The sequence below is a fragment of the Octopus bimaculoides genome, chromosome 4, assembly GCF_046866305.1.
Source record: "Octopus bimaculoides isolate indiv1 chromosome 4, ASM4686630v1, whole genome shotgun sequence".
In the NCBI taxonomy this organism is placed as follows: Eukaryota; Metazoa; Mollusca; class Cephalopoda; order Octopoda; family Octopodidae; genus Octopus; species Octopus bimaculoides.
Genome location: NC_142931.1, coordinates 41,606,281 through 41,621,872, shown reverse-complemented (window position 1 = coordinate 41,621,872; position 15,592 = coordinate 41,606,281). Strand labels below are relative to the sequence as shown.

The following is a 15,592-nucleotide window of genomic DNA, read 5'->3' as shown; positions in this document are numbered from 1 at the left end:
AACAGAGAATGTACTTCCAGATAGGTGAGATGGATATGGCTTAGGTTTAGTTTGAACTTCTACATATATGGTTGTGTGGTCTTGCATTGCAATCACATGGTTTCAAGTATGATCCCACTGCATGGTTCTTTGGCCAAATGTCTTCTACCTTTGTCTTGGTTAACTAAAACTTTGTCAGTGGATCTTGGTTGATAAAAACTGTATGAAAGTCCATCGGATAGGAGAGTAGATTTAATCTGTTGTTTGGTCTAACACTGCCATCTTACCCCCGAGTAACATTTTGTTTCAAGATTTTAAAGTAGATCTCCAGTTTCAAAATAACTTCCTTTCTTCCTCCTACCAGTCTTCAAAGTGTTTGAATCTGTAAGAAAAACTTGTCGAAGGGAGGATTATTACAAGTTTGCAACATTTGTAAGGAAAAAGAAAGTGCTTTGTGTGAAATCTGAGAAATGAGACATAGTAGGAAGGATCAGCAGAAGGGTGGCTCATTTAGAGGTGCAAAGGGTCTGTTTTAGTTGCTTGTTGCAAAAGTAGAGCAAGAAGCGCATTTGTGGGCTTTTGTTTGTAGTATGTTGGTAAGTCATTTGGATGTGGTCTAGGATGTTTGTAGTAAACATATACCATATTTGGGTTATACCCAATGTGGATCTAATTTGGATTTTGAAGAGGCCCAGCAATTAATCTTGGCTGGTTTATTTTTCTGACATCAAAGAGGTAACCTAAGCTTCGGTTGCAGCTTTCACTGTCACATATGTGAGGTTTTAGAATTTATAGCAATTTTGGGAGCTTTGTGTGTTCATGAAAATAGTACACATCTGGTACATAGTGTCTATGTTGCATGTGGATAACACCTGTGTGAGGAAGATGAAATCAGAAGGAAGAATGATATCTTAAACGTGTAAGTAGTCTGGTTATCGATGTACAAACAGAAGGAACTTTTGTAAGCTTTGTGGTGTACCAAAGTCAAGAGGAAATGGACCAGAGAGAAAGGGAGAGACTGTTAGCACATTATAATAGAATAGTCTGACTGCAGATATTTTTGTTTTGTGTGAATGAATGATGAAAATTAATGTATATAAGGATTTCAGTTTATGTTAATTAAAATAGGATCTGCTGGTTGTAATGCAGTTATAAAAATGAAATAGAAATTCAAATAAAGATTGTAGACATTTCAAAAGTAGGCTCACATTGAAGTATTTGTTGCAAATTATACAGATAGAAATATAAAATTATTTATGCTTTTGCATTGTAATTATATTTCAGCTTTGTAATTGTTTAAAAAATAAATATCTATAAATTCTTGTCTACAGCCATGAGAAATGTTTTCTGAAAAACTTCTTTTATACTTTATTTTCTTTTGTAACAAGATTTATTGTCTTATTCAAACCACAAAAAATTTTGCTTCAGTTTTTAATTTCACTTGTAATTCATTTCAGAGATTTATGGAATTTAGATCTGTGTACACTACTCAGTCCCAAATTAGTTGACCTCATCACCAGTCCACACAAACGGTAAATATTTTTCTGTTAAGTGGTTGGCATTAGCAAGAGCATCCAGGCAGAGCCCTTTGACTTGTCTGCTCTTGACTAACTCTCCAACCCATGCTAGCATGGGAAAAGGGATGATGATATTTCTGTTTATTTGAAAATATCATCTTGATAATTCATTTAAAATTTATTACAGATATGTTGAAACTGTATGTGGTACTCTAAAGTTGATACTGGAAACATTTGGGCCTTTACTAAAATCTTGTCTAAATCCAGCTGCTGGAATTGGTGTTGATATCACTGCGGAAGAAAGGTACAGATTGATATTACTGCCATTATGTATTTTGTAATTCAGTGTTACTTTCCTTTCTTTGTATGAAAAAAATATTCTTGCTTTCTTTCCAGAATGAATAAATGTGAAGTCATTAATGGAAATCTGGACCAGATTAAAGTGATCCTAGACAAAATGCAGGTTACGGGTCAATTAGATGATGGATTAAAAGAAGTTCAAATTTTGGTAGAGACACTGTGATGGCAAGGCATTAATCCTTGTGGGAGATTACACTTAATGAATGAAAAAATGCAATGTAAGACTGAAAACTTGCTCTTGGTCCCCACTTGAAAGACGAAGTGGAATTATTATTTTTTTTGCTCCACTTGAAAGAGAGAAAGATGAAATGAGTTTTGTTATTTTAAATTTAAAGAATGGACAAGGTCATTATATAATTGGATCAACAAGTGCTTTAAAAAATTTACATCCTTCCTCTGTCTTTGGTCTGGAAAATGTTCCTTTGAAAGGACAATCACTTTGTGAGTGTACAGTGTTGTAGTTACTGTGACCAAATTCCATCTTTGATAACTATTTACACAGTCCTTTCAAAGAGATTGCCAAAACACACTGTAACTGCTACATTGTCAATATCTCACCTCCTGTTTTTTTTTTCTTATTAAACATTCATGCAAATTTCTTTTTCTTTTGTAATGACAGATGGGAGTCGATTATTACTTAGGTTTCATTAAAATTAAAACCAAAAGAATTCTGTTAAATAATTAAATCTGAAATGCAGTAATGAAGATGTGCATCGAATAATTGTAGCCAGAGCCCTTGTTATTTGCGTACAAATAACCAAGAAAGCCGGTCCTGCCATACTTGGCAATTTCATTCCAGTAGTTTTCTGTGGCCTTTTAAGCTATGAATATGCAGATCTAAAATGGGATGGGTTGGATGGAGGCTAAACCCACCAGATCAACCAGTTTTTGATTCAGTGTAAATTCAGTCACATGAACATTTATTTAATAATAATAATATGCTTTTTCTCTCCATCAGATAAACCTCTTATTTAAGAAATTAGGATGTTTTTTTTTTTTTAATATTGATCTAAGCAAAGCAATCAAATTATCTGCAGAGCATGAGGGCAAATAGATCCCCCTCTCCCACCTTCCCCCCCCCTCAAAAAAAAAAATGAAGCAAAACACTGTTGGTTCTACATTCTCTTTGATCTCAGTAAGAGGCAGTTGCACTTGTTAATGCCAATCCTTGATTATGAGAAGGAATTTCAGATTATCATTTTTTTTTAGTACAGAAATAAATGTATAATACAAACAAAAAGAAAATCAATAAATAAATGTAAATCAGGTAAAAACTATTAAAAAACAATAACAAGAACTGTGTGTGTTCAACTTTATTTCCGTGTTTTAACTTTGTACAAAGCAAATGTTGACATTTTTCTCAATATGCTGAGTAATTGAAGTGAATTCAATAAATAAATAAAACAAGACTATTTCACTCATACACTGACTAGATTGAAAATTTAGAACCTATTATCACCTGCCCTTAGTTAAAATTTTTGTAAACACTTGAAAGCTTGTGTGTGTGTGTGTATATATATACATATACATACGCTCATGTTTGATATTTTTCTAATGAAATTGAATTCACAGTTTTCAAGTCTCAAGAAATATCTACATCAACTTTAAAAGTCTTTAGAACCAGTCTTGATAAAGAAAAAAAAAACATTTTTTGGGCTATTACAGCCTGATAGTTTCTATTTCAGTTGAAGATGCAGTGGAATTTAGTTTTATGATGGAGGTGCAATGCCTGTGATCAGATAGGAGGTAGTAGCGGAAAGGCTGATACTATTTGATCATTGCATTTTTTTTTTTCACAACACTCACTTGAGGGTTTAATTTAATAGCTTGCTGAAAGCTGTTGACTTCTATGTCAGTAAAGCATGCCTTATACAAATATAGTAAGCTTAAATTATAAAATATAGAAAACACAAGACTGTTGAAAATGCATAGTCAGCTCTATCTTTTATAAATGATAAAATGAAAGAAATTACTTTAAATATTTAATCTGAAAATATTTTGTAAGCTATCTTATTTCAAATTTATCTGCAATGTAATTAGAATTTCAGCAGTATGAGTGCATTCTCTTTTCTCAATGTTTATTATCACAAGCCAAATGAATGTGGCAATTGAGAGATTGTAGAAATAGTTTTTAAAGATAAATCAATAAGTTTCAAAAAAAAAAAAATTCATTTCATTTTCTTTTTTTGATGTTTCATGGAAAGAGATCTTTAAAATAATTTTAAAATTTAGTTTCTTCAACATAATTTCAATTATATGAGATGAAAATTATCAAAATTTTGTGTTTGGGAATTTTAGGTAAGTGAAAAAGTGAAAGCAAATATATATTTTTTTTTTTATATTGCAGCATAAGCTGGCATGGCTTCATTTGTTTTGTTTGTTTTTAAAAAGAAAGGAAAATATCAAAGCCACTTCAAATTTGTAATCACTTTTACAATCAAAATGTATTGGTACTGTTAAATCATACCCTGAAATACTGAGGATAAGTTTTGATAAAAAAATTTCATTAGAATATAATGTATAAAGGCTACCATGAAACTTAAAAGAAAAAAAAATATTGAAATGATGTATGTTATAACAGAAAAAAAAAACCCTCAATGAATAGCAAAGAAAAAAGATTCACCTGTAAATTTGTAAATACAGGTCAAATGTTTTAAAAATCACTAGAATTGTGAAATGAATAATTAAATTCTCAATGAAATACAAATTTTTCTGCTTCATTGAATTCTATCTTCAGTCATATATTGATATTTTAATGAGATTGACAAGGAAAGAAAGGTTCTAGTTAGACAGAAATTTAGGAATTTCTCATCTAATCACTCCCATTTAAATTGACATTTTGGGTTTATAAGGGTCAGGTAACAAGAAAGTCATCATAACCACTGACTTCAAATGAACCTAAAACTAATAAACCAGATAGGGTGAAGGGGAAGCATTTGAATGATTTTTTTTTTTTTCCTCTAAATATTCACAAAGTGATACACAATTTTTCAGTTTTACATTCGTTAGGGTGGAAACCAAAATAGAGCAGCAGAATTTTCCTCAATTCTTGTCTGAAAGGAAAGCAAAGCTATCCTCAAAACAAGTTTATATATATATATGTATATAGGGGGTCTTTGTTTCTGAAAGATGGCAGTTCACCTCAGCACATTGGAATGTCATTTGTGGGTGAGGACACATTGGAAGGTTGATACAAGGTAATTGATGCGATGTGATGGTTCTGCATGGTCTGAAAGAAACAAAAGTTGACATTAAATCAATGAGTGCCAATTCAATTGAACCAAAATTAATTACAAGTTTTTATATATGCTAAGAATCTGTTTCAATTTAATATAGCAGGTGTTCATCATCTGAAACTGCATCTTATATCTAATCTGCAACAACACATAGGGTACCTATAAACTTTAACATCAGAGTATCAAATTGTGGTAGTTATTTCAGCTTCTACTACAGGAAGATCTTTTCTGATGCATATTTCAAACAATCACATAACGAGTTCTAATAGTTCCCAACGAGGGTGTACAAGATGGCATTTTAAGGGGTGCAACAAAATGGGGAAGTATATATTTTTGGATTTGTTTGCAGATATTTTTTCCAAATTGCTCAATTTACTTTTGTGTTTTATCCACTGAGTCGAAAGCATATTTGTTCAGTACTGCACATGGTTCAGTTTTGGATTAAAAAAAAAACCCCAAAACTTTTGCTTTTAGGACCTTCTTCATCTTCAAATGAAACATTCCATACATCTAACATTTGTGGACATGCTTACAAAATCAAGACAACACAGCACCTATGACTTTCAGACTCATTTTTTCACAGAATTGCTGATGCAGGTAGTTTGTTCCATGAACAAACTACTTGCATCAGTTGTTAGCAGTTGAGACACTACATTCTTCAAAACTTCCATGCGAATAGTACACTTGATGCTCCCCATCCCCAATTCTTTCTTTTTTTCCCCCCCTTCTTTTAAAGACTTTTTCGCCATTCACTTCCTGTGCATATTCTATGTACTGTTCATGCAGTTTTGGTTACTTTTTCTTATTAGTTGTAGTGCAATAAGTTCTTTATTATTACTTTTTATTGTTTTTGTAGGGGATGCAAAAATTAATGAAATATTTCCTAAGAGAGCAGGGCACTAAAAGAAGGGACCATTGGCCTATGCAGATCATAATTACAGATATAACAGAAACACTGAATGTTAAGAGCATTGGTTAGTGATATAATGGGGATTCTTTTAACTAGTTAGGAAGAATGGTCCTTAAAAACCACTGAACTGAACAAATTATGACTCCTGTAATGTACAATATGGCTAAAAAGCGTTCAGATTATTTTGTCACATGTAAAGCTTTTTTATTCACATTGCTTTGAATTAATCATGCATTACCTCATTGCTTTGAGGTTTTGATGAAGTGATTGACTACTTTTAGAATGTCAGTGTGGGTTAGGTGTAAGAGGTTTGGTATGACCAGTTAGAATGTAAAATGTAGAATATTCAGGCCGGATACAGCCAGTTTGAATGCTAATGTGTTAATAATTTTTAAGTTCTTATTTTTATTGGTAACTATCACTCACCTCTTTGGAATAGTAGAGAATGGTACTGAGTAATTTCCATTATTTCAAGAACTACAAGCATGCATAAAAACAACAGGTTACAACACATCATTGTGATGGTGTGTTGTAATCTGTTAAAATTCCAATAATATTTTTTTTTTCTTTTTACATAAATTTCAATATTATAAAAAGACTGGTATGAGAAAAAGTTTGTATACAAGCTAAAATAGATTTGCTGTGAAATATTTACTTCAAATATCATATCATGAACACCATAGCAGAGAGTTGATCCAAAAGGGTTACTGGTATTAGTTGAAGATGATCGGGTCAGAATAACAGGTCTCTGTTCTGGTTTCAGCAGGTATTTCTGCACTTTGTCCCACTTCAATTAAAAACACAAATATTTTAGCAAGTTGCAATGTAATTTCCTAAAATATTACAAATCCTTTAAAAACACATGCATATACATACATATATATATATATATATATATATATATATATATATACATAAAACCATGTAATGTAAACACACTCAACTTTACAGTTCATAAAACAAATATTTTAGCAAAAATTTTAATGTGATTTTTTTTTTATCATACCTTTTTATAAATTATGATTGCTTGATTATAAATCTCTGATAAGCTGGTAAAATTCAAAGCTCTAAGAGAGCTCATTAACTATTTTAATATCTGATACAAATATTTACTTTAATGAATCCAATGATGATGATAGTTATGAAATCCAAAGAGAAAAGTATATTATAAAAGATTCCTAACCTACAATTCTGTTCAAAAATATAACCCTCAACAAACTTATGACTGAGTTTACAACTTGATTAAATATGTGAAAATGGTGGTGAATACTGCTAACTAAAAGTAAGTACCTTTTTTCTGACTTGGTTTTGTTTTCCTAGTTGGAACCATTTAATACACATACAAACACGTTTAAACATAAATACGTGTGTGTGTATCAAATGAAATATTTCTAAATAGGAAACTAGGAATATATATATATATATATATATATAAACCCCTGTTGATTCATGAGAAGCAATAAATTACAGGTGTCAATGCAAATGCAGAGTATTCTTAAATACATTGTAATTGAAAAATTCCAGTTTCTAGTACTCTGAGTTATTCATTTCTGATCATCAGCTGGTAAACTAAGTTTGCTTTTTTTCATCATCATCATCATCGTTTAATGTCCGTTTTCCATGCTGGCAGGGGTTGGATGGTTTGACTGGGAACTGGCAAGCCAGGAGGCCACACCAGGCTCCAATCTGATCCGACAATGTTTCTACAGCTGCATGCCCTTCCTAACGCTAACCACTGAGAGTGTAGTGGGTGCTTTTTACGTGCCACTGGCACAGGAGCCAGTTGGACAAATATACCACGATACTGAAAAAGATGGGATAGTCATATCTGGAACATCCCTGATCATAAATCTGTTCATGAGATCATACTGTAACAATCAGAAATATTTGATGATGGATGGAAACTGAAACTGATTTGGGATGCGATCACTTGGACAAGTGTCTTCTACTATAGCCCTGAGCTAACCAATGTCCTGTGAGTCAATTTGGTAAACAGAAACTGGGTAGAAGCCTGTCATATAAACACAGTTTATAGACGTTCCATTTCAATGCTATATCCACCCAAAACGTTGGGGGTGGGGTGGGGGAAATCAATTTATTTTTAAGCCTTAATCTCAAGTTAAGGTTAGAAAACCATAACGTAAGGTATATAAAAATAATTTCTGAAAGACAATAATAAATTTATGTCATATAAGATTAATTGGATTTATATGCTAAGTACCAATAATCCGTTGATAATAACAAGGTGCATTATACAGATCAAATATCAGTAAAGCTTTTATATATGTTTATGAATATATACACTGCAGTTAAATTATAAAAGATTATCATTAGGATAGGGTACAGTTTGTTTGCAATTGAAAATAATCTAGGCACAGGTGTGACTGTGTGGTAAGAAGTTTGCTTCCTGATCTCATGGTTCCAGGTTCAGTCCCATAGCATAGCACTTTGGGCAAGTGTCTTCTACTAAAGCTTTGGACCTACCAAAGATTTGTGAATGGATTTGGTAGATGGAAACTGAAGGAAACCTACAGTGTATGTAAAAAAAAGAAGAAAAAAAAACTCAGTTCAGTCATGAATGACCATGGGATTGCACTGAGAATGTTATCCTCTGAGACAAAAGTCCAGGCAAGGTTGTTTATGGAAGACTAGCAGTCAACAATGCATACCAGCTTCCTCTGTCCACGTCACCGACGTTATCCAAGGGAAAGGCAAAGGCTGATACAGCTTGGCATGAGTGACATCGCAACTCATTTCTACAGCTGAGTGAACAGGAGTAATGTGAAATAAAGTGTCTTGCTCAAGAACACAACACAGCCTGATCTGAGAATCGAACTCACTACCTCATGATTGTGAACCCAATGCACTGAGGCATGCACCTTCATTGTATATATATATGTGTGAATGTGTGTGTGTGTGTGTGTTTGTCCACCACCACTGCTTGACAACTGGCGTTGGTGTGTTTATGTCCCTATTAGCAGTTTGGGCCAGTCAAAGCTTTGGGAACGGATTTGGCAGACAGAAACTGAACCATCATATATATGTATGTGTGTGTATATATCATCATCATCATCATCGTTTAACGTCCGCTTTCCATGCTAGCATGGGTTGGACGATTTGACAGAGGACTGGCAGTTCCAGTCTGATCTGGCAGAGTTTCTACAGCTGGATGCCCTTCTTAACGCCAACCACTCCGAGAGTGTAGTGGGTACTTTTACGTGCCACCGGCACGAGGGCCAGTCACACGGTACTGGCAACGGCCATGCTCAAAAAGGTGTTTTTTACATGCCACCTGCACGTGAGCCAGTCTAGCGACACTGGCAACGACCTCGCTTGAATAATTTTCTAATGTGCCACCAGCACAAGTGCTAGAAGGCGACACTGGTAATGATTATGCTCAAATGGTGCTATTTACAGGCCACTAACACGGAAGCCAGATAGCTGCTCTGGCAATGAACACGCTCGGACAGTGCTGTTAGTGCCCCACTGGTGCAGGTGCCAGTTATATATATATATGCGTGTGTGTGTGTGTTTGTCTCCCACCACTGCTTGACAACTGGTGTTGGTGTGCTTTATGTCCCCATAACTTAGCAGTTCAGCAATGGAGAACAATGGTATAATAACCAGGTTTAAAAAAAGTAAGTACTAGGGTTGATTCATTCAACTAAAAAGTTTTCATGGTGGTGCTCCAGCATGGCCACAGCCTAATGACTGAAACAAGTAAAAAGATGAAAAAGTGATAAAGATAAAAGATATACTGTGTACTAAATAAAGAGAGAATGGTCTTATTTGAATGCCTTCATCATGAAATTCCTATTGGAAATGGACAATAATTTAAAATCCTGTAATATGGTTTCATAAAAAGCAAGCAATAACCACACTAAAAAATTGGATCGATTTAACCAACCTTGGAATATGCTGTGATAATCAATGGCTCTTCCTCAGATAATCCAGTTTCTAATTCTGGTTTATCTATATGGATAGGGATTTTAAATTCACATCTATAATACCTAAGAAATAAAGGAAACAATAAAGTAAAAATCCATCTGTAGTAGTAGTATAATTTATATTTAACCCTTTAACATTCCCATTACTCTGTCAAATGTAATGTTTATTTATTTACATTGTTTTGAATTAATCATGCATTATCTTATAGCTTTGAGATTTTGATAATGTGACTGTTTATTCTGAATGACATTGTAAGGTATAGTTCTATATTTAAGAGATGAGGAATTATGTACATTATTTACATTTGTCCTCATCTTGTTTGTTTCGGCTGATATACCTTCCAGCCTTCATCAGGTGTCTTGGGGAAATTTTGAATCTGGGTTCTCATTCCTAAGGTATTTTTCGATGTTATTATTATTATTATTCAGGTCACTGCCTGGAATCGAACTCGGAATCTTGGGGTTAGTAGCCCATGCTCTTAACCACTACGCCATATGCCCAGGTTCGAAATTTCCCCAAGACAACTGATGAAGGCTGGAAAGTATATCAGCTGAAACGTTGTGTTAACAACAAACAAGATGAGGACAAATATCCGTCAAATGTAAATAATGATTGTAGGGTATGTGTGAGAGGTCGAATATGGTTGGTTTCAAAATAAAACAAGGTAGAGTATTTAGGCTAGGTATGGTCAGTTTAAATCCTAAAAGGTTAAACATGATTACATCTGAATTATTCAGTAAATTGTCAGAACTATAATCTCTGGTTTATATTTTATGCCATGTTCAAGTCTTTACAGCAACATTTTTGTTGTATTCTCTATAGATAAATACTGCTAAAATATTGCTACATTTTAAAACTCATGCTGTTTCCTTCAGATTTAACTTTGTCATCAATCATATGATTACAATCTGAATAGGAATTTCCTACATAGATTTCTTTCAGTTATGTATAACACAAACATAACATGTTTAATGCATGTTGAATTAAAAGAAATCTTATGAGAAATAAAACAATATTAACCAATTGCTAATAGGCCTTGGTACTACAATAAGCAACACATCAGTCTTATGAACCAAATTTTTTTTTTTTACCCCAGCAAACGGGGACAATAACTGTAGACATGTTTTAGACTTATTCTGACCTTGTCATTGCAGCCTAGACTTCACTGTACTTGCTGAATTAGTGGTGAAAGCAACACTAAGTAAATATTGTAAACTGGTTGGTGGAAGAAACTATAATAGTGTCAACAATGAATAACTCAGAAATATCAGTGAATAGCCAATACTGTTTATTATATGGAATTGATTTCCATATTTGTCAGAAAAATGAAAACAATATTAGTCAGTCATAAATATTGTTCATCTCCTCACAACTCCATAATTATTTCTAATTAACTTTTTAATATATTGACTCTAACTTAACTATTGTTATTAATAAAGGTAATGTTTCTGAATTATATATTCTCTAAACATTTAGTGACCTGGAATATAAACAGTCAACTCCTATAAGTGCTGCTAGATAGGTGGTAAATCCCAAACATTTGGTAATGAAAATTTGATAGTTGGTTGAGACATTTAATTCAATGTGATCTAGTGCCTGTTTGAGCTATGTTAGGGGATTTTCTCTTGACCCAATGACCTAATTAAAGTTATGGGTTGTTTTTATTTCATTACAAAGCTAGCTGCCTTTCCTAAAGCATAAAATGAAATACTTTCAATAAAGGAAATTGGTTTGAAGAGCTAGTTAAAGCATACTATCCTTCTTCAGCACTTTATTTGAAAAACAGAATTAATTAAAGAAACATGTTTATGTTAAAAAAGAAAAAGTATTTTGTATATATCACAGCAATATTTTTAGAAAAACAAAGAGATAATTTCTTCCAGATGTTGCATACTTACATATTAAAGTTGTAATGACCTGGATAGTTTGTATGCAAAATGAATTTTTTCACTACGTGGGTGTTTGCATCAAAAAGTATGTCCTAAAACAAATGACAAAATAGAATTACAAAAAAAAAAAAAAAAAAATTGGCAGGGTTCAATTAAAATGAATTTTTTTATTATTTGTTTATATATGATAAATTAAATAAAAAGTGGGACTTTAATCAAAGTACAAATTTACATTCTGTTTATTATTCATCTAATGGCTGGTGAGAGCAAAAACAGAGAGAGTAAACAAAATCTGCATATAATAATTTAGGAAAATACTCAGCAAAACAGTAAAGTGTACTTAGTACATAATATTGTAGGTCATGCATATATATATATTTGTCATGGCTATTTGGTAAGAAGTCTGCTTCCTAGCCACATATGGTTTCATGTTCAGTTCCATTGCATGACACCTTTGGCAAGTGTGGTCTAGTAAAGCCTTGGGTCAACCAAAACCTTTACAGTGAGTCTTGTAGATGGAAACTAAAAGATACCTGTTTCACGTGTGTGCATGAGTGTAGGTGTATTTATACACACACACACACACATATATATATGATAGGCTGCTTTTCAGTTTCCACTGATCTACTTTCAAACTTTGGTCAGTCAGAGGCTATAGAAGACACTTACCCAAAGTACCATGCAATGAGATTGAACCTGGAAGCATGTGGTTCAGAAGCGAACTTCTTAAACACACAGCCTATTGCTTATCTATGTTAATTAATCAAAAAAGTAATATGTTGCAAAGGCAAAATTAGATAAATGAAAATATGACAATATAGTTTGATGTTGAAGAGAAGAGAGTTGTTATAAACAAAGGTAGTTAAGGTCAGAACAGAGAATGTTACAACTGGCCAAATAGTGAATGGCTTATCAAAGGGCTGACAGTTTGTGTCTCTTTACTAGCCTCTGTATATGTCTTTGGATAACATTAAACTTGTAATAGTCAAGCTCATTTATCAGTAAAATAAGAACTACAGACAAACAAGTACAGACCCTCTTTGTTGTAAGAAGTGATGGACTGTGTAACTGGTGTTTTATCAGCTTTTATGCCAAATTGAACTCATCCAATAAATAAACATTCTAATTAAACTCAGTTTATCAAAGCACTGCACTGACAGAAAGAATATCAAAACCTCTTTTATCACTGCCTGATGCTCCAGCAAACATCCATACAAAATTGTGCAATGGTGCAATTTACCCTTGCGAGTTACAGCTGATCAGCTAAAATATATCTGACTGAGAGAGAGAGAGAGAGAGAGAGAGAAAAGAAATTATGTAAGCTTGCCTGATGTAATTCAGGATAGAAAAACAAACACACATGGTGACAGAGTTGATGGAAAATATAAAAATATCTTTTTGAAAATATTTTCCCAATAAAATATCTGATTGCTTAATCAAAAACATAGATTTTGGAACCATATAAGTATTTTTATATCAATGCTACTTACGACACCCATTGTAAAATAGTTGTAAAAATAATCAGAACAGCGTGATTTAACTCTTCGATGAGCATCAGGGGAATGAATCATCATTTTATCTTCTGATTTATAGAACACCTTACTAGGACATCCTAAGGCACTAATCACATCCTGAAAAAAAAATAATCAAATTACAAAATAATTACATAACATTAACTCAATAGTGTCATTAGTTTAATTGGTTTTATTGTATAACAATTTTCAGACATGACTGTAACATTAATAACTAAAAAGGATACATTGGACAATTTTCTGATTAACTACTCCAAATAGGTATGACATCTGAGATTATCTTGCGAAAGCTGGAAGTATCTATCTTTACAACTCTAAAACAGCTTATAATGCTATTGAATTGTACAATAACTTATTAACACTCCTCACTCCTTCATTCAATAATTTCATGCTAAATGCTGATCTTCTCAGCACTAATGTCTTGCTATCTTCAACTCATCATGCTTTTGTCTTTTATGAGAGGGTGCTGAAAAGTTCCTAGCTTTGGGTAAAAGAAAATACAGGAAGATCAGTTAATTATGATTTTATTCAACATATTCCCCTCTCGGGTTCACACACTTATTGCAGCAGTCCTTCAAATTTTCTAAGCCCTGTAAATGAACTCAGAAGGTTGGGCCTCCAACTAGGCTTTTTGTGATACCCTTAAAGCCAGGGACTTTTTAGCACTCCACCATACAAAGTTCAAGTTACTCTATATAAGAAGTTCTGCAATTACTAAAACCCTAATCACTACCTCTTAGATAGGAATGTTCTTAAAAAAAAAATATTTTAAAATCAACAGGAAAATAAAGGTAGGGTATTAATATTGTATTACTACTTAATCTATACTATATATAAAACAGAGGTGTGTGTGTAATCGCTTTTCACGTGAAAACGGCTTCACTATTTACTTCCATACTTGTGATACATAAATAATTTGACCTTGGATAAATGTTAGGCTCTTCATTTGATTTTGTTTATCTCTAATTAAAAATAAATAATATTGCTTTATATTTAAGATTCACTTCTTTAAAAAGGTTTCTCAATATCAACTTCCGGTACGGACGTGAAAAAACGTTGACGTCTCTCACTCTCTACTACGATCAATTACTGAAACACATATTTACGAAGTTCATAAATTTCAATATTCCGTACAAGATACTTTTTAACGTGCTTTTATTTATACGATTTTTGGGCGTTCCATGTTCATCTCATATATTTTCACTCTCTCTCTCATTCACACACTCCAGGTTTGATTTCGTTCTGAACTCGCACACTTCGTTAATTTCCGTAAATAAATTTTCTATTATTTTTTTTTTTTTGGCACATGTGTGTTTCTGTATGTGTGTGAGTGAAGGGGTGTGTTGTGATGTCTACGTACATACATAAATACATATGCATACATCTTTTCTGTGTGTATATCTGCATGTGTGTGTGTGAGAGAGAGAGAGAGACAGACAAACAGACAGACAGAGAGATGTTTCAGTGACTCTCTCTCTCTCTCTCTCTCTCACACATACGTACAAGAAATGTATGACTATTTATGTATGTACGTATAATTGTCGACACACCCCTTCAATGGCTTTGTCTCTCTCTGTCTGTCTGTCTGTCTGTCTCTCTCTCTCACACACACACAGCACACACGCATACACACGTGTGTCTTTGTAAATATGTTTGTATATATTTATGTATGTGTGTGTTTGTAAGAGACAGAGTGTGAGTGAGTCAAGGGGTGTGTTGTCATATGCATCCATCATTTTTGGATGTATGTGTGCGTGTGTATGTGTGTGAGACAGAGTGAGAGAGTGGAGTGTATGTAGTACTAGCAGAGGCACCCGGCGTTGCTCGGGAATGAAATTGTTGCTTATATACTTGAAGAAAAAAAGGCAAAATATGCTGTATAGAAATTTGAGAGGACATTCTGTAGATGGACTCTCAGATGAATGATGGCTGGGCGCCTCTCATGAATGGGGAAAATTGAAGATGTGCCAAAAAGCCTCATTGGTACTTGGAAACTTTTATGAAAATTAAAATGGGGATTAAATGAAAAAAATGATTTACGTGAATATCCTCACAAGAATAATTGAAATAAATGGTGATTGTGGAACCCCCCACGCACGCGCGCGCATACACACGTGAGTCTATGTAAATATGTTTGTATACATTTATGTATGTGTGTGTTTGTAAGAGACAGAGTGTGAGTGAGAGAGAGAGGTTTGTTGTCATGTATACGTACATGCAT

At 33.3% G+C, this 15,592-nt stretch overlaps 2 protein-coding genes across 5 annotated transcripts in view; one reads left to right on the top strand and one right to left on the bottom strand.

Annotated features, from left to right (window-relative positions):
• Positions 1 to 3,153, top strand: part of LOC106883713 (katanin p80 WD40 repeat-containing subunit B1) — a 53,849-nt gene extending 50,696 nt beyond the window's left edge. Inside the window, exons 16-18 of the mRNA XM_014934825.3 lie at positions 1,437 to 1,511; positions 1,684 to 1,800; positions 1,893 to 3,153. Of these exons, the coding sequence (XP_014790311.1) occupies positions 1,437 to 1,511; positions 1,684 to 1,800; positions 1,893 to 2,019 (319 nt within the window). The 3' untranslated portion in view covers positions 2,020 to 3,153. The remainder of the gene's footprint in view (positions 1 to 1,436; positions 1,512 to 1,683; positions 1,801 to 1,892) is intronic.
• A 1-nt stretch (position 3,154) lies between these two features.
• Positions 3,155 to 15,592, bottom strand: part of LOC106883715 (phagosome assembly factor 1) — a 66,355-nt gene continuing 53,917 nt past the window's right edge. For 2 of the 4 annotated variants that reach the window (XM_089350652.1, XM_089350653.1), the window contains exons 10-14: positions 13,330 to 13,470; positions 11,849 to 11,931; positions 9,910 to 10,012; positions 6,429 to 6,789; positions 3,155 to 5,085 (exon numbers count right to left, since the gene is read on the bottom strand). In XM_089350652.1, the coding sequence (XP_089206778.1) occupies positions 5,015 to 5,085; positions 6,429 to 6,789; positions 9,910 to 10,012; positions 11,849 to 11,931; positions 13,330 to 13,470 (759 nt within the window). In that variant the 3' untranslated portion in view covers positions 3,155 to 5,014. The remainder of the gene's footprint in view (positions 5,086 to 6,428; positions 6,790 to 9,909; positions 10,013 to 11,848; positions 11,932 to 13,329; positions 13,471 to 15,592) is intronic. The other 2 variants (XM_089350654.1, XM_014934826.3) reach the window with 1 other exon arrangement.